Source organism: Pithys albifrons, chromosome 19 (genome assembly GCF_047495875.1).
Source record: "Pithys albifrons albifrons isolate INPA30051 chromosome 19, PitAlb_v1, whole genome shotgun sequence".
Taxonomy (NCBI): domain Eukaryota; kingdom Metazoa; phylum Chordata; class Aves; order Passeriformes; family Thamnophilidae; genus Pithys; species Pithys albifrons.
This window is the reverse complement of record NC_092476.1, coordinates 11874029-11889474: the sequence shown is the minus strand read 5'-3', so window position 1 is coordinate 11889474 and position 15446 is coordinate 11874029. Positions and strand designations below refer to the sequence as shown.

The 15446-nt window shown below is 53.9% G+C and overlaps 1 protein-coding gene across 2 annotated transcripts; it reads left to right on the top strand.

The window, feature by feature from the left end:
- Positions 1 to 232: 232 nt before the first annotated feature.
- ELAC2 (elaC ribonuclease Z 2) lies at positions 233 to 15126 on the top strand. 2 transcript variants are annotated; one of them, XM_071573713.1, is made up of 24 exons: positions 233 to 507; positions 1081 to 1131; positions 1207 to 1277; positions 1872 to 1936; positions 2560 to 2617; positions 3012 to 3080; positions 3573 to 3722; positions 4226 to 4284; positions 5317 to 5375; positions 5464 to 5536; positions 6308 to 6420; positions 6987 to 7085; positions 7279 to 7417; positions 8807 to 8892; positions 9884 to 9993; positions 10242 to 10338; positions 10762 to 10900; positions 11495 to 11533; positions 11694 to 11803; positions 12250 to 12349; positions 12429 to 12549; positions 12749 to 12827; positions 13565 to 13709; positions 14263 to 15126. In XM_071573713.1, exons 1-24 carry the CDS (start codon positions 248 to 250, stop codon positions 14503 to 14505), a joined length of 2535 nt encoding a protein of 844 aa, XP_071429814.1. In that variant the 5' UTR covers positions 233 to 247; the 3' UTR covers positions 14506 to 15126. The 2 variants fall into 2 exon arrangements, with proteins under 2 accessions (XP_071429814.1, XP_071429813.1); XM_071573712.1 differs by having other exon boundaries at positions 233 to 579.
- Positions 15127 to 15446: the final 320 nt, after the last annotated feature.

Below are 15446 nucleotides of genomic sequence, written 5' to 3'. Positions count from 1 at the left end.
GGGCGGACCCGCCCCCAAACACCCGTCCGGCTTTGCCCGGTCACGTGCCAGAGGCCGGGCAGGGCTCCGGCGTCTCAGGGGGCGGGGCGGCTGTTGCGGTTTCTCGTTTTTTATTGGTCTGTTTGCATCACGTGCGGAGGGGAGGCGGGCCGGCTGGGGCACCTCCCGTCTCTGATTGGCTACTCCGCCCCACATGGCGCCGGGCGCTGACGCCGCTGCCCGCGATTGGCGGGGGCGGTGCGCGCCGATGTGGGCGCTGGCGCGGGCGCTGCCGCCGGGCCGCGCGCTCGTGTGGGGGCGGGCGGTGCCCGGGGACAGGATCGGGACCGGGACAGGGACCGGAGTCAGGGCCGCGGCCGGCGGCAGGGCCGGGTCCCGCGGCTGGGCCATGTCCGACAGCCCCTCGGCGGCGCGACCGGCGCGGCGCCCCAAGGACGTTCCGCGGCACGTGTGGGCTCGGGAGCGGCGGCGCAGCGCGGGCACCGGCCTGGCCGGGCCCAACACCGTGTACGTGCAGGTGGTGGCCGCGGGCAGCCGGGACGCGGGGGCCGCCGTGTACGTGTTCTCCGAGTTCAACCGGTGAGCGCGGCGTCGGCACAGGGACCGGGGTGGGGACCGGGCTGGGGCCGGGACAGGGACCGGGATAGGGGTGGGGACCGGGCTGGGGCCGGGACAGGGACCGGGATAGGGGTGGGGACCGGGCTGGGGCCGGGACAGGGACCGGGATAGGGATGGGGATGAGGCCGGGACAGGGACCGGGATGGGGGTGGAGATGGAGCCCGGATAGAGACCGGGATGGGGATGGAGATGGAGTCCGCATAGAGACCGGGATGGGGATGGAGATGGAGCCGGGAGAGAGACCGGGATGGGGATGGAGATGGAGCCGGGAGAGAGACCGGGATGGGGATGGAGATGGAGCCGGGAGAGAGACCGGGATGGGGATGGAGATGGGTCCGGGATAGAGACCGGGATGGGGCCGGGGCCGGGACAGGGACCGGGAGGGGGCCGAGTCCGGGATGGGGATGGGGTCGGGCCACTTGTCCCGGCCGGGCCCGCCCTGACGCCCCTCTCCCCCCGCAGGTACCTGTTCAACTGCGGCGAGGGCACCCAGCGCGCCATGCAGGAGCACAAGTAAGTGCGGGCACCGCGGGGCGCCCGGGGCTGCACCGGCCCCGCTGAGCCCCGCCCGCCCCTCTCGCCCCGCAGGCTGAAGATCTCCCACCTGGACAGCATCTTCCTCAGCCGGGTGGCCTGGGCCAACGTCGGGGGGCTGCCAGGTGAGCGGGGCGAGGCTGGAGGGGGTCGCTTTGTGGGGGGCAGTGCCAGGGCTGGGCTGCGGGGCGGGCTGTGCGGTGCTTCCAGCGGCAGGGCAGACACCTGGGGAGACAGGCCCTGCCTACCCAGCATGCCCGGCTTTATCTTCCCAAAATGTCCTAGAGCAGAAAGTGTTACCAGTGTTGCCTCGCCAGCAGGGAGCTGCTGATGAGTTAGGCTGGTTTGAGTTCAAAGGGATGACAAAGGTTTTGTGGCCACCACTGTCCTCAAGGCAGGGTGAGGTTAGAACACATGGCTTAGGAATCTTGTCTATTAAAATTCTGGCAGTCTCCAAGAAAGGTGGAGGTTAACAGTCTGTTCAGGTACATGGCTCCAAGTGATCACCACCCAGATGTGTGGATATTTTCTTTATCCCCAGAGATAATTGGTTCGTTGAAACTGCCACAAAGCTGAGGCAAAACTGAGTTTGGATCTGAGCTGAGTTCTGGCCTTCATGGAGAGGCCAAGCACTCCTGCACACTGAGAGGGGTCTTTCTTCTGGGCTCCACCAGCAGTAACTGGGGCTGTGGTAAAGCTGTTTCTGTGCTTGCTTTTAGGTATGATTCTCACGTTAAAGGCTATAGGGCTTCAGAGATGTGTGTTCCTGGGGCCACCAAAGCTGGTAAGTAGGGAAGCTGCAGAAGGGAGAGCAAACCTTTGAAATGTTAAAGCTCACCCTGGAATTGGGAAATCTGGTGGCAAAGGGAATATTCGTGTGTGTATAAAATGCTGGTCTGAGTTAGTGTCAGCCAGGAGGGCTGGGTTCAAAATCCAAATCAGTGACAGGACAGCATGACACTTCTGCTTCCTAAAGCTGTCCTGTCAGCTCATATCCTGATAAATCAGCTTTTGGGAGAAGGGGCACCTTTGTTCCCTTGATCCCTTTCTGGTTTTCGTTAATAGAAACTGGGTATCTGATCTGTTTGAGTAGGTCCTTGCCAGGCCTAATGCCACGTCTGGGCTGAAAATTTGCAATCCTCAGCACTGTTTTATTTCCTTGCAATTTCTGCTGACTAATGAATGGAAGGGGTGGGGACAGTGGTTCTTTATTTTCCTTTCTCCTTCCAAACACCTGGTGCCTGCTGGAGGTGGGACACCTGCCCAGTGCTGGGTGGGTGCTGCCCAGATTGGCTGGCTGGGCACTGAGCTTTTATTTCCCTTCATTGAAAGTACCTGTAGCTGCTGGCAGTGGTGCCTGTCATGGCACTGCTTGTGCCACCTCCTGATACACTGTCTCTCTTCCAGCAAAACTACTTGAAAGCCATTCGCCTCTTTCCTGGGCCCCTAAAAAGGATGGATTTAGGTATGTAGGTCAGGGACATGTAGCAAATGAACTCGTAACTTCTTGTTTCATCTGTAACCAAGGTTCCTTTGAACAGTAACAACTTCAGATTAAATTCCTCTGCATGAGATCCACTTGGAGGAAGTTTCAGATGTTTGTCTTTCAAACACTGTGAAGGCAATTTGCTTCCAGAGTGTGCCAGTGAACTTGCTCACTGTGGTATCATGGACAGCTCCCTGGGGATGATGGCTTTTAAAACTTCAGTTATTCACTGGGGTTTGCAGTTGGGTGGAGAAAGGCAAGGGGAATGAACGTGAACAGGTTGTGTTTAAGCTAGAAAAAGACACTTAGTGTTGTTGTAGAGCCTGAATCTCTGCTTATGCAGTTGTTAATGGTGGGTTTGGTGTCTCCCCAGCTGTGCAGCTGCACACAGAGCCCGAGTACAAGGACGAGACGATGACAGTGTACCAGATACCTCTGACAGGTGAGCACGTGGGGCTGCTCTGGCACAGGGGAAGCACCAGTAGGGTAGGTCAAGGAGCAGAGTCTGTTTGCTAGCCTGAGTAAGCAGAAGTTCATTAACTTGTGTGTTTTTTCTAAGGAGAAGGGTTTTGTTCAAAGAAACAAGACCTGCTGAGTCAGGGCCTTGGCTTGTTCCTTTAGGTGTGGGTGTATGGAATGCTGTCAAACATTCCTGCAGTTGGTTTTCTCAGCCAGCTGAGTTCTTACTGCTGGAAACTCTGATACTGAGAGTGCAGCACAGACTTGACACAGAGTTTAACTACTTGGCTGAGGGATGGCTCCCAAAATAAGTGACTGGAGTGACTGCAAGTGCAACTCAGACTGGGGAGAGGAGATCTCTATTCTGGCACAGTTTAAACATGACTGTCCTGGAAGGGGGAATGTTACTACTGATTTTCTTATCTGTCCCTTGTGATTGAGTGATCTTTGTCTGCTTTTATTGGATTTGGGACAGGAAAACCACTGGATGCTGAAAGTAAATTGCCCCAGAGTCCTGGAGCTTCAACCCAAGGTGGAAATAGCCCTAAAGGGGACACAGGGCCTGGATCCCCAAGAGCACAAAGCTTGGAGGAGACCAAGGGAAAAGAAAGCCCAAAGAAAACAGGTGAAAAACATGGAATGGCCTTTTTAACTTTAAAGAGATAAAGCCAAATTAAGGATATGCAGTTATGCTCTAAGCCATTTGCTTTCTGGAAGTGAGGTCTGTAGAGATGCTCAGCTGGAGGATTCCATGGAGCAGAATGTGTTCTGTACTTTGAAGACTGACACAGAACTCACAAGGCCTAGAAACTGAACATGATTCCTGCTTGCATGTGATAAGTCCCTGTAGTAGTTTGCTTCTGACTGGTGTGGGTGCTCCAGCCTTTGTAATTTAATTACAGGTGGATGTTGGGCTGATTAGTTTTAATTCTTGGGCTTTAGTTTGGTTTCTTCACTGGCTGAAGCCATGGGCTGTCTTGCCTTGGGAGCTTGTAACATTTCACTGCTGGACACCAAGTTGGCTGATTGATGTTGTTCCTGTTAATGCTTTCCAAATATTGGCATGTTTTGGTTTTAAGAAAGGTGACAGTGAGTGATGGTTTTGAGTAGTTTTGCTTTCTTTTGCAGGTGATGAGCAGAAGTGTGCAAGGAGGAATGCTGACCTGGTGATGGCTTTTCTTTGCAAAGTAAGCTTGGGCACAGAGGTGCCTGACCAACAGAAACAGACTGGAGAACCCTGAGATTAGCTCAGTTGGTTAAAACTTGGCTGTAATAATGCCAATGTCATGGGTTCAATCCCCTGTGTGGGCCATTGACTTAAGAGTTGGACTCGATGATCCTTGTGGGTCCCTTCCAACTCAGAATAGTCTGTGATTCTGTGTTCAGTTTCACAGAAAGTTGTCCAGCATCAGTAGTGTACAAATACTATGCTCCTGAAACAGAGCAGAGTATTTCAGTGGGAAGGGACCTACAGTGATCATCTAAAATCACAGAATGGTTTGAGTTGGAAGGAACCTTGAAGATACTGTAGTTTCACCACCCCTGCCATGGGCAGGGGTACCTTCCACTTGACCAGGCTGCTCCAAGGCCCATCTGACCTGGCCTTGAACATTTTCAGGGTTGAACCATTGAGTCCAACTGCCTGAGCACTTTGGTGTGCCCAAAATTTAAAGCATATTATTAAGGGCATTGTCCAAACATTTCTTAAGCACTGAAATGTCTGGGACACTGACCAGCTCTGGAGGAAACCTGTGGCACTGCTTGACCTCCCTCTCTGTAAGGAGATGCTCCCCAATGTCATTGGGACATTGCATCATGCTAATTAGATTTAATTGGTGACAGCATTTTCAGGTAGGACTTTGCAGCTAAAATATGGTTCTTCTTTTCATGTGCTGGAGTTGCTGTAGCAGGAGTAGAATGTGTAAAATTGGAGATGATTTCTTAGGTGTGTTCTTTATGGAGCAGCTGTTAGGAGTGTCCAGGTTCCTTTTTTGCTCAGCCCTTCCAGCAGGACAGGCTGTCCTTGCTTGGCTAAAGGAGGGAGCAAGAAGCAGCAGCAGAGTCTTGGAAAGCAGAGAGTCTGGGGAAAGCTTTTGGTGTGAATTAGAGCAGTGGCTGTGGAAGTGAAAAGGGAAAAGGATATGGTGTGTGGGAAACAGTTAAACTGGCAGTATGTGGATCTTGTTTCCTGGCTGATAATTGTGTTTTACTCTTTTCAGATTCACCCGAAGAAGGGGAAGTTCCTGGCAGCGAAAGCGCAGGAGATGGGTCTGCCAGTGTGAGTAGGAGATGCCAGTCTGGGGCATGGGGCAACAGCAGGCACTTGGGTGTTGTCAAGCTGAATATTTGTATGGCCTTGTTTTCAGGGGAACTCCAGCCATTCTTCCCATAATCACAGCTCTGAAAAACGGGGAAAGCATCACTTTTGAAGGCAGAGAGGTAAGATGTGTGTTTGCTTCTGCTGGGGCTTTGCCTACCAGTAAGTACTGGGACTCTTCCAGCTCCAGGTTGTTGTTGAATGTGGGGCTGTTGGGGTTGTGATTAGGGAAGTATTCTCCAAGATGAATTCCTGTGTGGATATGGCTAGGTGTTTGGTGTTTGGCAGACCTTCCTCTCCCTTTCCTGCAATTGATGCAGGTCTAGGAGTGAGCTAGTGGAGTTAATCCCTGCATTTTTAAAATGTGGGCATTGAATGCCTCTGTCGCCATCACTCCCTCCTTGCTGTGTTTGCAACCCTTAGACCGAAACAAGTTCAGTGGTTCCTGCGTGCAGGAGTCTCTCAAACACTGCAGTGAGAAGGCAGAGCCAGCTCTTGCCATGGCCCAGGTGATCTTCAAGTGAAGATCCCAACCTGGGAGACAGGATTGGCACATCTTTGTGTCACAAGGATTTCACAAAGCCTTTTTTTTTCCTTAAGAGGGATTTTGGTACCATCTGAATCTGCTGTGGAAACTTAGAAGCTGCTAAAATTTCCTGTCTTAATTTTGGTTGGGGTTTGGTCTGGGCCCAGGGTTGGGATTTGTTGTTCCCCAGCAAAGTGCAAATATGTGTGATGAGAGCAGAACGGGAGCAAGAACTGCTCTGGCTGGGTTTGCAGAGCACTGAGAGGGGCTGCTGGGGGCTGCCTGGTGGAACAGCTGCTGACAGAGCAGTGCAGGAAGGGCTGTGTACACATTGCTTGGTATGTGACCCTTGTGTATGTGCCTGCAGCTCGTCCCTGAGGAGCTGTGCACCCCCCCAGACCCTGGCCCTGTGTTCCTTGTGCTGGAGTGTCCTCACGAGGGCTTTGTGGATGCTGTCTGTGACAACGAGACCTTCCAAAGGTAGGGCTGGTCACCTGGGGGTTTGGGGAGGGACACCTGTGCTGAGTTTGCTATCTTGTCCTAGATGTGCTGGTTCTTGTGGCTGATGTCTGACCTGTTTGGCACTGTTAAGGAGCTTGAGATGCAGAAAGGACTGATGCTGCATTTTGAGGCTTTTAGGAAAACCTTTGGGGTTCTGTGACCATCATGGGCCTGTCTTCCCTCAGGGATCTCCAGAGCAGGAATGTGCACTGGTGTCTGACTGGGGAGCAGTGAAAGCTGCTGCCCCCCTGCGTGCTGGAAGCCTGGACTGCACATGACCACTCTGTAGGGCTTGTGCTGAAGCATGTTGGGCTCATGGAGTCTCTGCAGATGTTGCTGATGAAGGAGAGGAACTGGCCTGTGGGGGACAGTGGAGGTGTCAGCAAATGATGGGCCTGAGCCTTGTGCTTTGGTGATGTGGAGTCTGGAGCTCCTGAGCTGTGCTCTGGAGGTCTGTGCTCTGCCTGCCTCAGGGCGCATTTCTGGGAGCACCAAGGTGATGGACTGAAGCACAGGTATTCTTTCTGTGTTTGAATGTGCCCCAGGTACCAGGAGGGACTTCCTGAGAACCAGGTGGCCTTGGTTATTCACATGACTCCTGAGTCAGTGCTTCGAGACAGCCGCTACCAGCAGTGGATGGAAAGGTACGTGACCCTCTGGTTACTGGGTTCATGTCTCTGCTGGCAGCAGGCTGTTCTTGTGTTTCCCAAACTGAAAGACCTGTTGGCTGGCAGGAGGGCTCTGCTGGCTCAGGTGAGATATTTAGCTCAGGTGTGCACATGTGCCCAACTCCAGCATGGGGCTGAAACTGTTGTCCTTGTTCTTGTCCTCTTACAGATTTGGCCCCGGGACTCAGCACTTGGTGCTCAATGAAAACTCCTCCACTGTGCACAACCCACGCAGCTACAAGATCCAAACTCAGCTGAACCTCATCCACCCGGAGATATTCCCTCTGCTCACCACCTACCAGAGCAAGGTAGGCCAGGCCCTGCCCGTGTGCCTCGTGCCCTGAGCACGGCCTGTGTCCCTCGTGCCCTGAGCAGAGCCTGTATGCCCGTATCCCTCGTGCCCTGAGCACGGCCCGTATCCCTCGTGCCCTGAGCATGGCCCGTGTGCCTCTTGCCCTGAGCAGAGCCTGTATGCCCGTGTGCCTCGTGCCCTGAGCACGGCCCGTGTCCCTCGTGCCCTGAGCAGAGCCTGTATGCCCGTATCCCTCGTGCCCTGAGCACGGCCCGTATCCCTCGTGCCCTGAGCATGGCCCGTGTCCCTCGTGCCCTGAGCATGGCCCGTGTCCCTCGTGCACTGAGCACGGCCCGTGTCCCTCGTGCCCTGAGCATGGCCCGTGTCCCTCGTGCACTGAGCAGAGCCTGTATGCCCGTGTCCCTCGTGCCCTGAGCACGGCCCGTGTCCCTCGTGCCCTGAGCAGAGCCTGTGTGCCTCATGCCTCGTGCCCCTGAGCACGGCCCGTGTCCCTCGTGCCCCTGAGCACGGCCCGTGTCCCTCGTGCCCCTGAGCAGAGCCTGTATGCCCGTGTCCCTCGTGCCCTGAGCACGGCCCGTGTGCCTCGTGCCCTGAGCAGAGCCTGTATGCCCGTGTGCCATGGTGCCCTGAGCACGGCCCGTGTGCCTCGTGCCCCTGAGCACGGCCCGTGTGCCTCGTGCCCTGAGCAGAGCCTGTATGCCCGTGTCCCTCGTGCCCCTGAGCAGAGCCTGTATGCCCGTGTGCCATGGTGCCCTGAGCAGAGCCTGTATGCCCGTGTCCCTCGTGCCCCTGAGCACGGCCCGTGTGCCTCGTGCCCCTGAGCACGGCCCGTGTGCCTCGTGCCCCTGAGCAGAGCCTGTATGCCCGTGTGCCTCGTGCCCCTGAGAACGGCCCGTGTGCCATGGTGCCCTGAGCACGGCCTGTGTGCCTCATGCCCTGAGCAGAGCCTGTATGCCCGTGTGCCATGGTGCCCTGAGCACAGCCCGTGTCCCTCGTGCCCCTGAGCACGGCCCGTGTCCCTCGTGCCGTGAGCAGAGCCTGTATGCCCGTGTGCCATGGTGCCCTGAGCACGGCCTGTGTGCCTCGTGCCCTGAGCAGAGCCTGTATGCCCGTGTGCCTCGTGCCCTGAGCAGAGCCTGTATGCCCGTGTGCCTCGTGCCCCTGAGCACGGCCCGTGTGCCTCGTGCCCCTGAGCAGAGCCTGTATGCCCGTGTGCCTCGTGCCCCTGAGCAGAGCCTGTATGCCCGTGTGCCATGGTGCCCTGAGCACGGCCCGTGTGCCATGGTGCCCTGAGCACGGCCCGTGTGCCTCGTGCCCTGAGCACGGCCCGTGTGCCTCGTGCCCCTGAGCACGGCCCGTGTCCCATGTGCCCTCCTCCCTGCAGGAAGCAGAGGCCGTGTGCCGGGTGCCCATTGTGCGAGGGGAGTGCCTCCTCAAGTACCACTTCAGACCACAGCAGGAGTGGCAGAGGTCAGTGGGAATCCCCAACTTGCCACAATTTGGGTGTTGGCTTGAAGCAGCTTTTCAGTGAGGGAGGACACTGTGTCAGCATCCATTGCAGATCCTTTCTGGCAGCTGCCAGACTGCCAACCACGTCTTGAGAGCTGTGTCCCTGAAAGTCTTGGACAAGGTGTAGAACATGGATGAGTGAACCACTGAAAACACCATCTGACCAATGGTTTGGAGTGTTGTTTCTTTCCCTTGCTCTTGTAGCCTTGTGGTCCTCTCTCCTTTGCTTTGACTCATGTTGTGCATCCATCTGTGGCTGTGGCAGAGCAGATGGGGCAGGGGAAGACTTTTTGGGGAGCCCAGTGAAAGACTTAATGCCTGAAGCTTCAGCAAGGCTGATGGCAGAGCTGAAAGCCCCCAGGTGGTTGGACAGTTGCTGGCTTGTGCTGATCTTGTTGGCAAGTGGGTGAAGCTGCTCAGTGAGAACCTTAAGGGCGGGGGACCACATAGTGCAAGGAGATTTCAGCTGCCATGGCTCAGATTTCTGGCTCTGTTGGGCAGAACAGGAGAGCCGAGATGCCAAGAAGAGTTTAAGTTTCTCTGCTTAAGGTGTCTGAAGGCCTGTAGTACTGCATGTGCTCTGATGCAGGTCCAGAACACAGGTCCCTTGTGCTTGTTGGTGGAGCCTGGAGCCCTTTTTGGCTGCTCCTTTTCCATGCTGCCTTGCAGTGCCCTCTAGTGTCTGGAAACTCTGGATGATCAGGACATGGTGCTATTCCAGGAGCTTCTCCAGTTTGGTGGAATCATCATTTCTGTGGCTGGCTCAGCCAAACCAGGCCTTTTTGACACATACCACACTCGTGCATGTGTCTTCTCCCACCCCTCAAAATGGAAAGAGCATTTTCGCTGTTGTTGTAAGGCTGTTTTGGCACAGGAATTTGGCACTTAGTTCTGAAAACAGCTGTTTTAGTTCCTACCCTGCCCCATCTTGATATGTGACCTGTTCTTGCAGAGATGCTGTGACTGTCTGTGATCATGACACATTTGTTAGTGAGGCCTTGGACCTCCCTGACTTCCAGACCCGTGTGAAGGAGTGCAAAGAGAGCCTGTCTGCTGTACCAGGTATGGATCAGGAACCTGGCTTGGACCAGTGGAATGGGAAGTAGGAGTTCTTGGTGCCCCACTGCTTTAGAGCCCAGGTGAAGCTGTGAAGTGGTGGTGCTTGTTTTGCCTTTCCTTGTAAATCTGCTGCCGAGGGAGACAAAACTGACATGTTGGCTCTGGAGTTTCTGAGCTGATGAACTGGATGGTCTCTGACTGGGCAGTATGTGGAGAACATTTGCTTACAAATCCTTGTCTGTGTTCTCTAGGAAATGTGAGTGCTTATCCTGAAATTGTCTTCCTGGGGACAGGATCTGCAATTCCAATGAAAATTCGAAATGTCAGTTCCACGCTGGTGAATACCAGGTAAATCCAATCCCAGTGCCATGAATTCTGCCTGGGGAGGCTCAGTGCCTCAGAGGGTGCTGCCCAAGGGCTGATCTGACCAGTGTAGGTGACACAGGGTAAGTGCCCCATCCTGGAGTCTGCACTTTCAGGCACCAGTCTCTCTGTAGGAGGGGGCGACTCGATTGTCACCTGTAAAGCCAAACATTTAATGTCTCCATTTTACCATCTGTCCCAAGGGTGTGCTCAGCAACAGCACAAGACCAGAGTGAGTTGTGGAGACACAACAGTCTCTAAAACCTTGGCTTGTAGGGCTGGAGCAGCACTGAGACGTGTGGAGCACTGAGATCTCTGCCTTCCAACCCAGAAGATCCCCCTCCCTGCATGGCCCTGCTCAGAGCTCACACAGTGGCTAGTAAAGCTCTCTGTCTCTTGTCTCACCAGTGCTACCCGATCCCTGCTCCTGGACTGTGGAGAAGGAACCTTTGGGCAGCTCTGCCGCCACTATGGGGAGCGCATTGACCAAGTGCTGTGTAACCTCGTGGCTGTGTTTGTGTCCCACATGCACACAGACCATCACTCGGTGGGTCCACTGTGTGGGAAGGGCAAGGGACTCTGTAGGTGTGGTCTGCTCTTTGGGGCTCAGCTGTAGCTCCAGCTGATCAATGTGGACTGCCCTACTCTGCATTGAGCAGTGCCTGGGGAACAAACACAGAGGGCAATCTGTGTTTCTAACCCCCACTCCCTTCCAGTTTGGGGTCCCTGTCATCACTCAGAGTTGTAATTTTTAGCAGTGTCCAACCCAGCTGCCTCCAGTGTTTGCAGTAAGGAGTCACAGAAGGACCAGCTGGTCTGTTCTAGACTGGGCCTGGTCAGGGCAGGCTTTGCTCTGCTCTCTGGCAGTCACACTGGGGCTGAGAGGATGGATAGGGACTTTCTGCTCTCCACCCTGCTGAGAAGAGCTGAGGGGCTTGTGGGCTGCTGACCACCAGCTTGAGGCATAAGCAGTGACAGTGTTACAGCAGCTCAGAAGTTGCAGTTGTTGAAAAGCAGCAATCCAGGATGTCTGACTGTAGGGCTGTTCTGCCTCGGGGCTTGCTGAGCTGTGGGAACACTTGTTGCTGCTCCCTCCCAGACATTGCTGACTGAGCTTGTGTCCTGTTTGTTCCCTGTGCAGGGGCTGGTGCACATCCTGATGGAACGGCGCAGAGCTTTTGTGAGTAGCCCTGGGGATTCCCTGCTCCTGAACGTGGGCTGGGCTGAGGGAAGGGAACTTCTGAGCAGTGGGGAAGCACCAACACTTCCCTAGGTATTTCTTCTCTCTGATTTGGTGTACAACTAGTACTGATTTTTGTCCCTCACCTTTGCCTTTCCAGGCAGCCCTTGGTCAGACTTTCAGCCCTCTGTTTCTGGTGGCACCTGAGCAGATCATGCCTTGGCTACACGAGTACCACAACCACTGTGAAGAGATTCTTGGAGACATCAAGTGAGTGTTCTGTGTAGTGTGTAGAGAAATGTCCTTGCTGGGACATTCAAGGCAAACCCCTGTCATGCATTCTCCCAACTCCTTCATTGGGTGACTTCTTCCACTGCCTGTGGAATGAGGATGTGCAATTTGCCGAGGGCAGGGTAGGGTTTGTTACTCAGCTGTGCTGCTTAATAGAGGTTTGTATGCAGGTGTCCCTATTCTGTAGGAAAGCAGAGTTGGGCAAATGGAAGACAGTATTTGACAGCTGGGAGGAAGTCGTTGGATGAGTTACTGGGGCATCAGTGAAAGCAAGGGAAATACAGACAGGTGCACCAAACAGCCTATACAGGTCTTGGTAAAGTGTTGAACTGAGGAGGAGAAACAGGAGAAATCAGCTGCCCAAAGATAAGATCAGGTGTTACTTTGTGCCTGTCCTTAGTTCTCTCTCCTTGCCTCCTTCCCAGAATGATTCCTTCTCAGTCTCTTGTGAAAGTCTGTGGGAACATCAGCCCTACAGCCAAGGGGTTTGTGAGCTCTCTGTTAGAGAGCTATGACCTGGCTGAGGTAAGTTCCTGAACTGGGGGCTTCACGACTGTGTGGGGCAGGAGGGGCCCTGGGCTCTAACACTTGTATCCTCATTCAGTTTCAGACCTGTGAAGTCCAGCACTGTAAAAATGCTTTTGCATGTTCATTGATCCACAAATCTGGCTGGAAAGTAGTCTACTCTGGTGACACAATGCCCTGCATGGCCTTAGTGCAAATGGGTAGGTGGCAAAGCCTTCTGGTTGAAGAATCTCTTGAAGGAAGGTCTCCAGCTGTTGGTACTCAAAGTGGGCACCTCTGAAACCTTGGTGTGCTGTGCCTGCCACACAGTGAGGGGCTGAGGGGGAAAAGCAGAGCTCATGTGGGCAGTTGGACTAGTCAGTCTTCTACTGAACATTAAATATATGAGTATTTACACAGGTAAAAATGCCACCCTGTTGATCCATGAAGCCACACTGGAAGATGGCCTGGAAAAAGAAGCTATAGAGAAGACCCACAGGTGGGCTGTGTTCTGCTGTCTGTCTCTGTCAGGAAGGGAACGGTGCTGAGCTGGGTGTTGTCCTTGAAGCTGATGGTGAAAGGCCCAAGTCCTGTGGAAGTTTGTGTGTGTAGAGCTCTTCCATACTGAAAATGGTGTGTTGCTTATTGCAGCAGCTCTGTAACCCTCACAGCTCCTCTCAACATCCCCAAAAATCAGTGGGGAAGGCTTTCAAGTAGGCAGTTGTACTCTACAGGTAGACTGCCCCAAGGGAAAGGCCCTCTGCTTGATTACATCTTAGGCTAGGCCTAAGCTCAGATGTAGAAGGGTCATCTTACCCTCGTACCTAAACATGCAATTCCAATGAGTGCTGCAGCCAGGAATTCCATGTGCTGCCCCCAGCAAACGTGGGGACACCTGAGAGCAGCTGCTTGGCATTACCTGTGAGTTGCAGTGCAAGAAACCTGGGCATGCTGGCACCTCTGGCATGGGTGTTTGAAAAAGTCCCTGTCCCCAGGGACTTGTGGAGCTCTTAAATGCAGAGCTCCAGGTATTTACAGATGTTTTCCTGCACTTTTGAAGTCAGAGACTTGCCACCAGTGCAGGCTGCCCAAGGGAGAGGAGCAGGGTGTGCCTGCAGAGAGCAGCGACCCTTGTGCTCAGCAGGTGTGGGGTCATATGTCTGATGTGACCTGTGTGCAGAGGGGCAGTGCCTGCCAGCCTGTGTGTGACAGGGTGTGTTCCTGCTCCTTCTGCAGCACCACCTCCCAGGCAATCCAGACTGGGATGAAGATGAATGCGGAGTTCATCATGCTCAACCACTTCAGCCAGAGGTACGCCAAGATCCCGCTGTTCAGCGAGGACTTCAGCGAGAAGGTTGGCATTGCCTTCGACCATATGAGGGTACGTTGGGAGATTGGGAAAGGTGTCAGTGTTATTTTGGGATGGCTGCTCATGATATAAATTCTCTCCTTGTATCAATGAACCATCTCCTGAAGAACAGTTCTCTCTGAAACAGCTCCTTTAACTGCTGACAACAGACATTACCAGTGTGGGGAAGGGGGGGCACAGGGTTGGGTACTTCCCTCATGGCACCTCAAGTCTGTGCCTGCTACTCACACCCAAAAACCTCGTTTTTCTTCCATCCCCACTCCCTTCTCAATTTGTGTGATTCTTCAATGGCTGTCTGCAGCAGAAATCTGGGAGACAAAGGGTGCTGCCATTGGGCTGAAGGCAGTTGTGGCAGTGAGGACCACTCCATGTCAGTCAGAACTTGTACTGGTTCACAGCATTTCTGTAAAGAAAATGGAGATAACTTGTTGAGTCAGGGCTGCTCAGGGCAGGTGCTGCACACAGGAAGGGGCAGTGCCCTGCCATCTGCACAGGGCACAGGCAAAGGGGAGGAAGGAAAACAAAAAGCAGTTCTCATGCAGGTGCTCCTGTGCTTGTGTTTTAGGTACGTTTTGGTGACTTTGCAGCCATCCCAAAGCTGATCCCTCCGCTGAAGGCTCTGTTTGCTGATGACATCGTGGAGATGGAGGAGCGGAAGGAGAGACGGGAGCTGCGGCTCCTGAAGGAGACTGCCATTGTCCTGGACAGGCTCACCAGGGGGGAGGGCACAGAGGCAGCATCCCAGAAACGAAAACAAGCCAAGAACCACCAGGAACTGCCAGACAAGAAGCTGAAAACAGTGAACTGAGAGAGATAAGGCTGGGAATGCTCTGCTCTGAGAGATTCCTCGCTCTCCGCAGGCCTCGGGAGCGCGCAGTGCTGCCAGTGCAGTGGGGAAGGGGCTGGCCTTGGTGGCTGGGCTTGCTTGGTAGTCATGGATCTCCCTGGGCTGCAGCTCTGGCATCTGCCAGCAGTGCCAGTCCTTGTGGAGACAGGATCTGCCCATACAGCTCCTGTTCCAGGGGCTCAACAGGCCATATGGCATTTTTCTTTTAGCCAAAAGTTCTTCTCTCTGAACTGTTTTAATTTTGGGGTTTGTGCTACAAGCTGTTGATAATGTAACAGCAGGAGGTGTGACCTTTGCAAGAGATCAGGTGTGAGAGGCCCTGAGTGAGGGGCTGTGAATTTGCCAGAAGTGAGTGGGCAGGTCTCAGTGATGGGGGATGTAACCAGTATCAGAACCCAGGTGATAGGAGGAAAATTAACAGTAAAGTGGGACCCAGTTACTTTTTAGGTCAAATTTTAAATCTGTACATCTGTGTTCCTATTTTATTTTGGTTTTCTCCACCGATTTTTTTTTTTGTCAAAATACCAGTTTTCCAAACCCTTTATTTAGAATTTGAATAAACTGCTCACCATCCTCCAGGAAGCTGTGTTGTATCTGGATCACTAAAGAGGAAACAAATACCAGGGTTGCTCCAGAGATTGACCTTGGCTGGCTGATTCTGATTACAGCATTGGGATAAAGACCAAGATCCTGCCCATCACATCTGGACCATGCTGGAGCCTCATGCCTGTGTTTCATGCCAGCACAATCCTCTCTGCCTCTGTTACCCTCTGGACAGGAGCTTTGCTTGGCAGCCAAGTTGGTGCCAATGGGTGGTGGCTTTTGGATGGCTCTCAACCAGACTGGGAGTTCCCCAAGCAAATTCCAGTTCTGGATGCAGGAGACAGGAAAGCTGGCAAAGC

Bases quoted from the DNA above. Each gene is read 5' to 3' on its own strand.
- ELAC2 (XM_071573712.1), top strand. From the start codon at position 248: ATGTGGGCGCTGGCGCGGGCGCTGCCGCCGGGCCGCGCGCTCGTGTGG. The intron at 7,086-7,278 runs GTACGTGACCCT...GTCCTCTTACAG, and splicing joins TACCAGCAGTGGATGGAAAG to ATTTGGCCCCGGGACTCAGC. The intron at 10,901-11,494 runs GTGGGTCCACTG...TTCCCTGTGCAG, and splicing joins TGCACACAGACCATCACTCG to GGGCTGGTGCACATCCTGAT.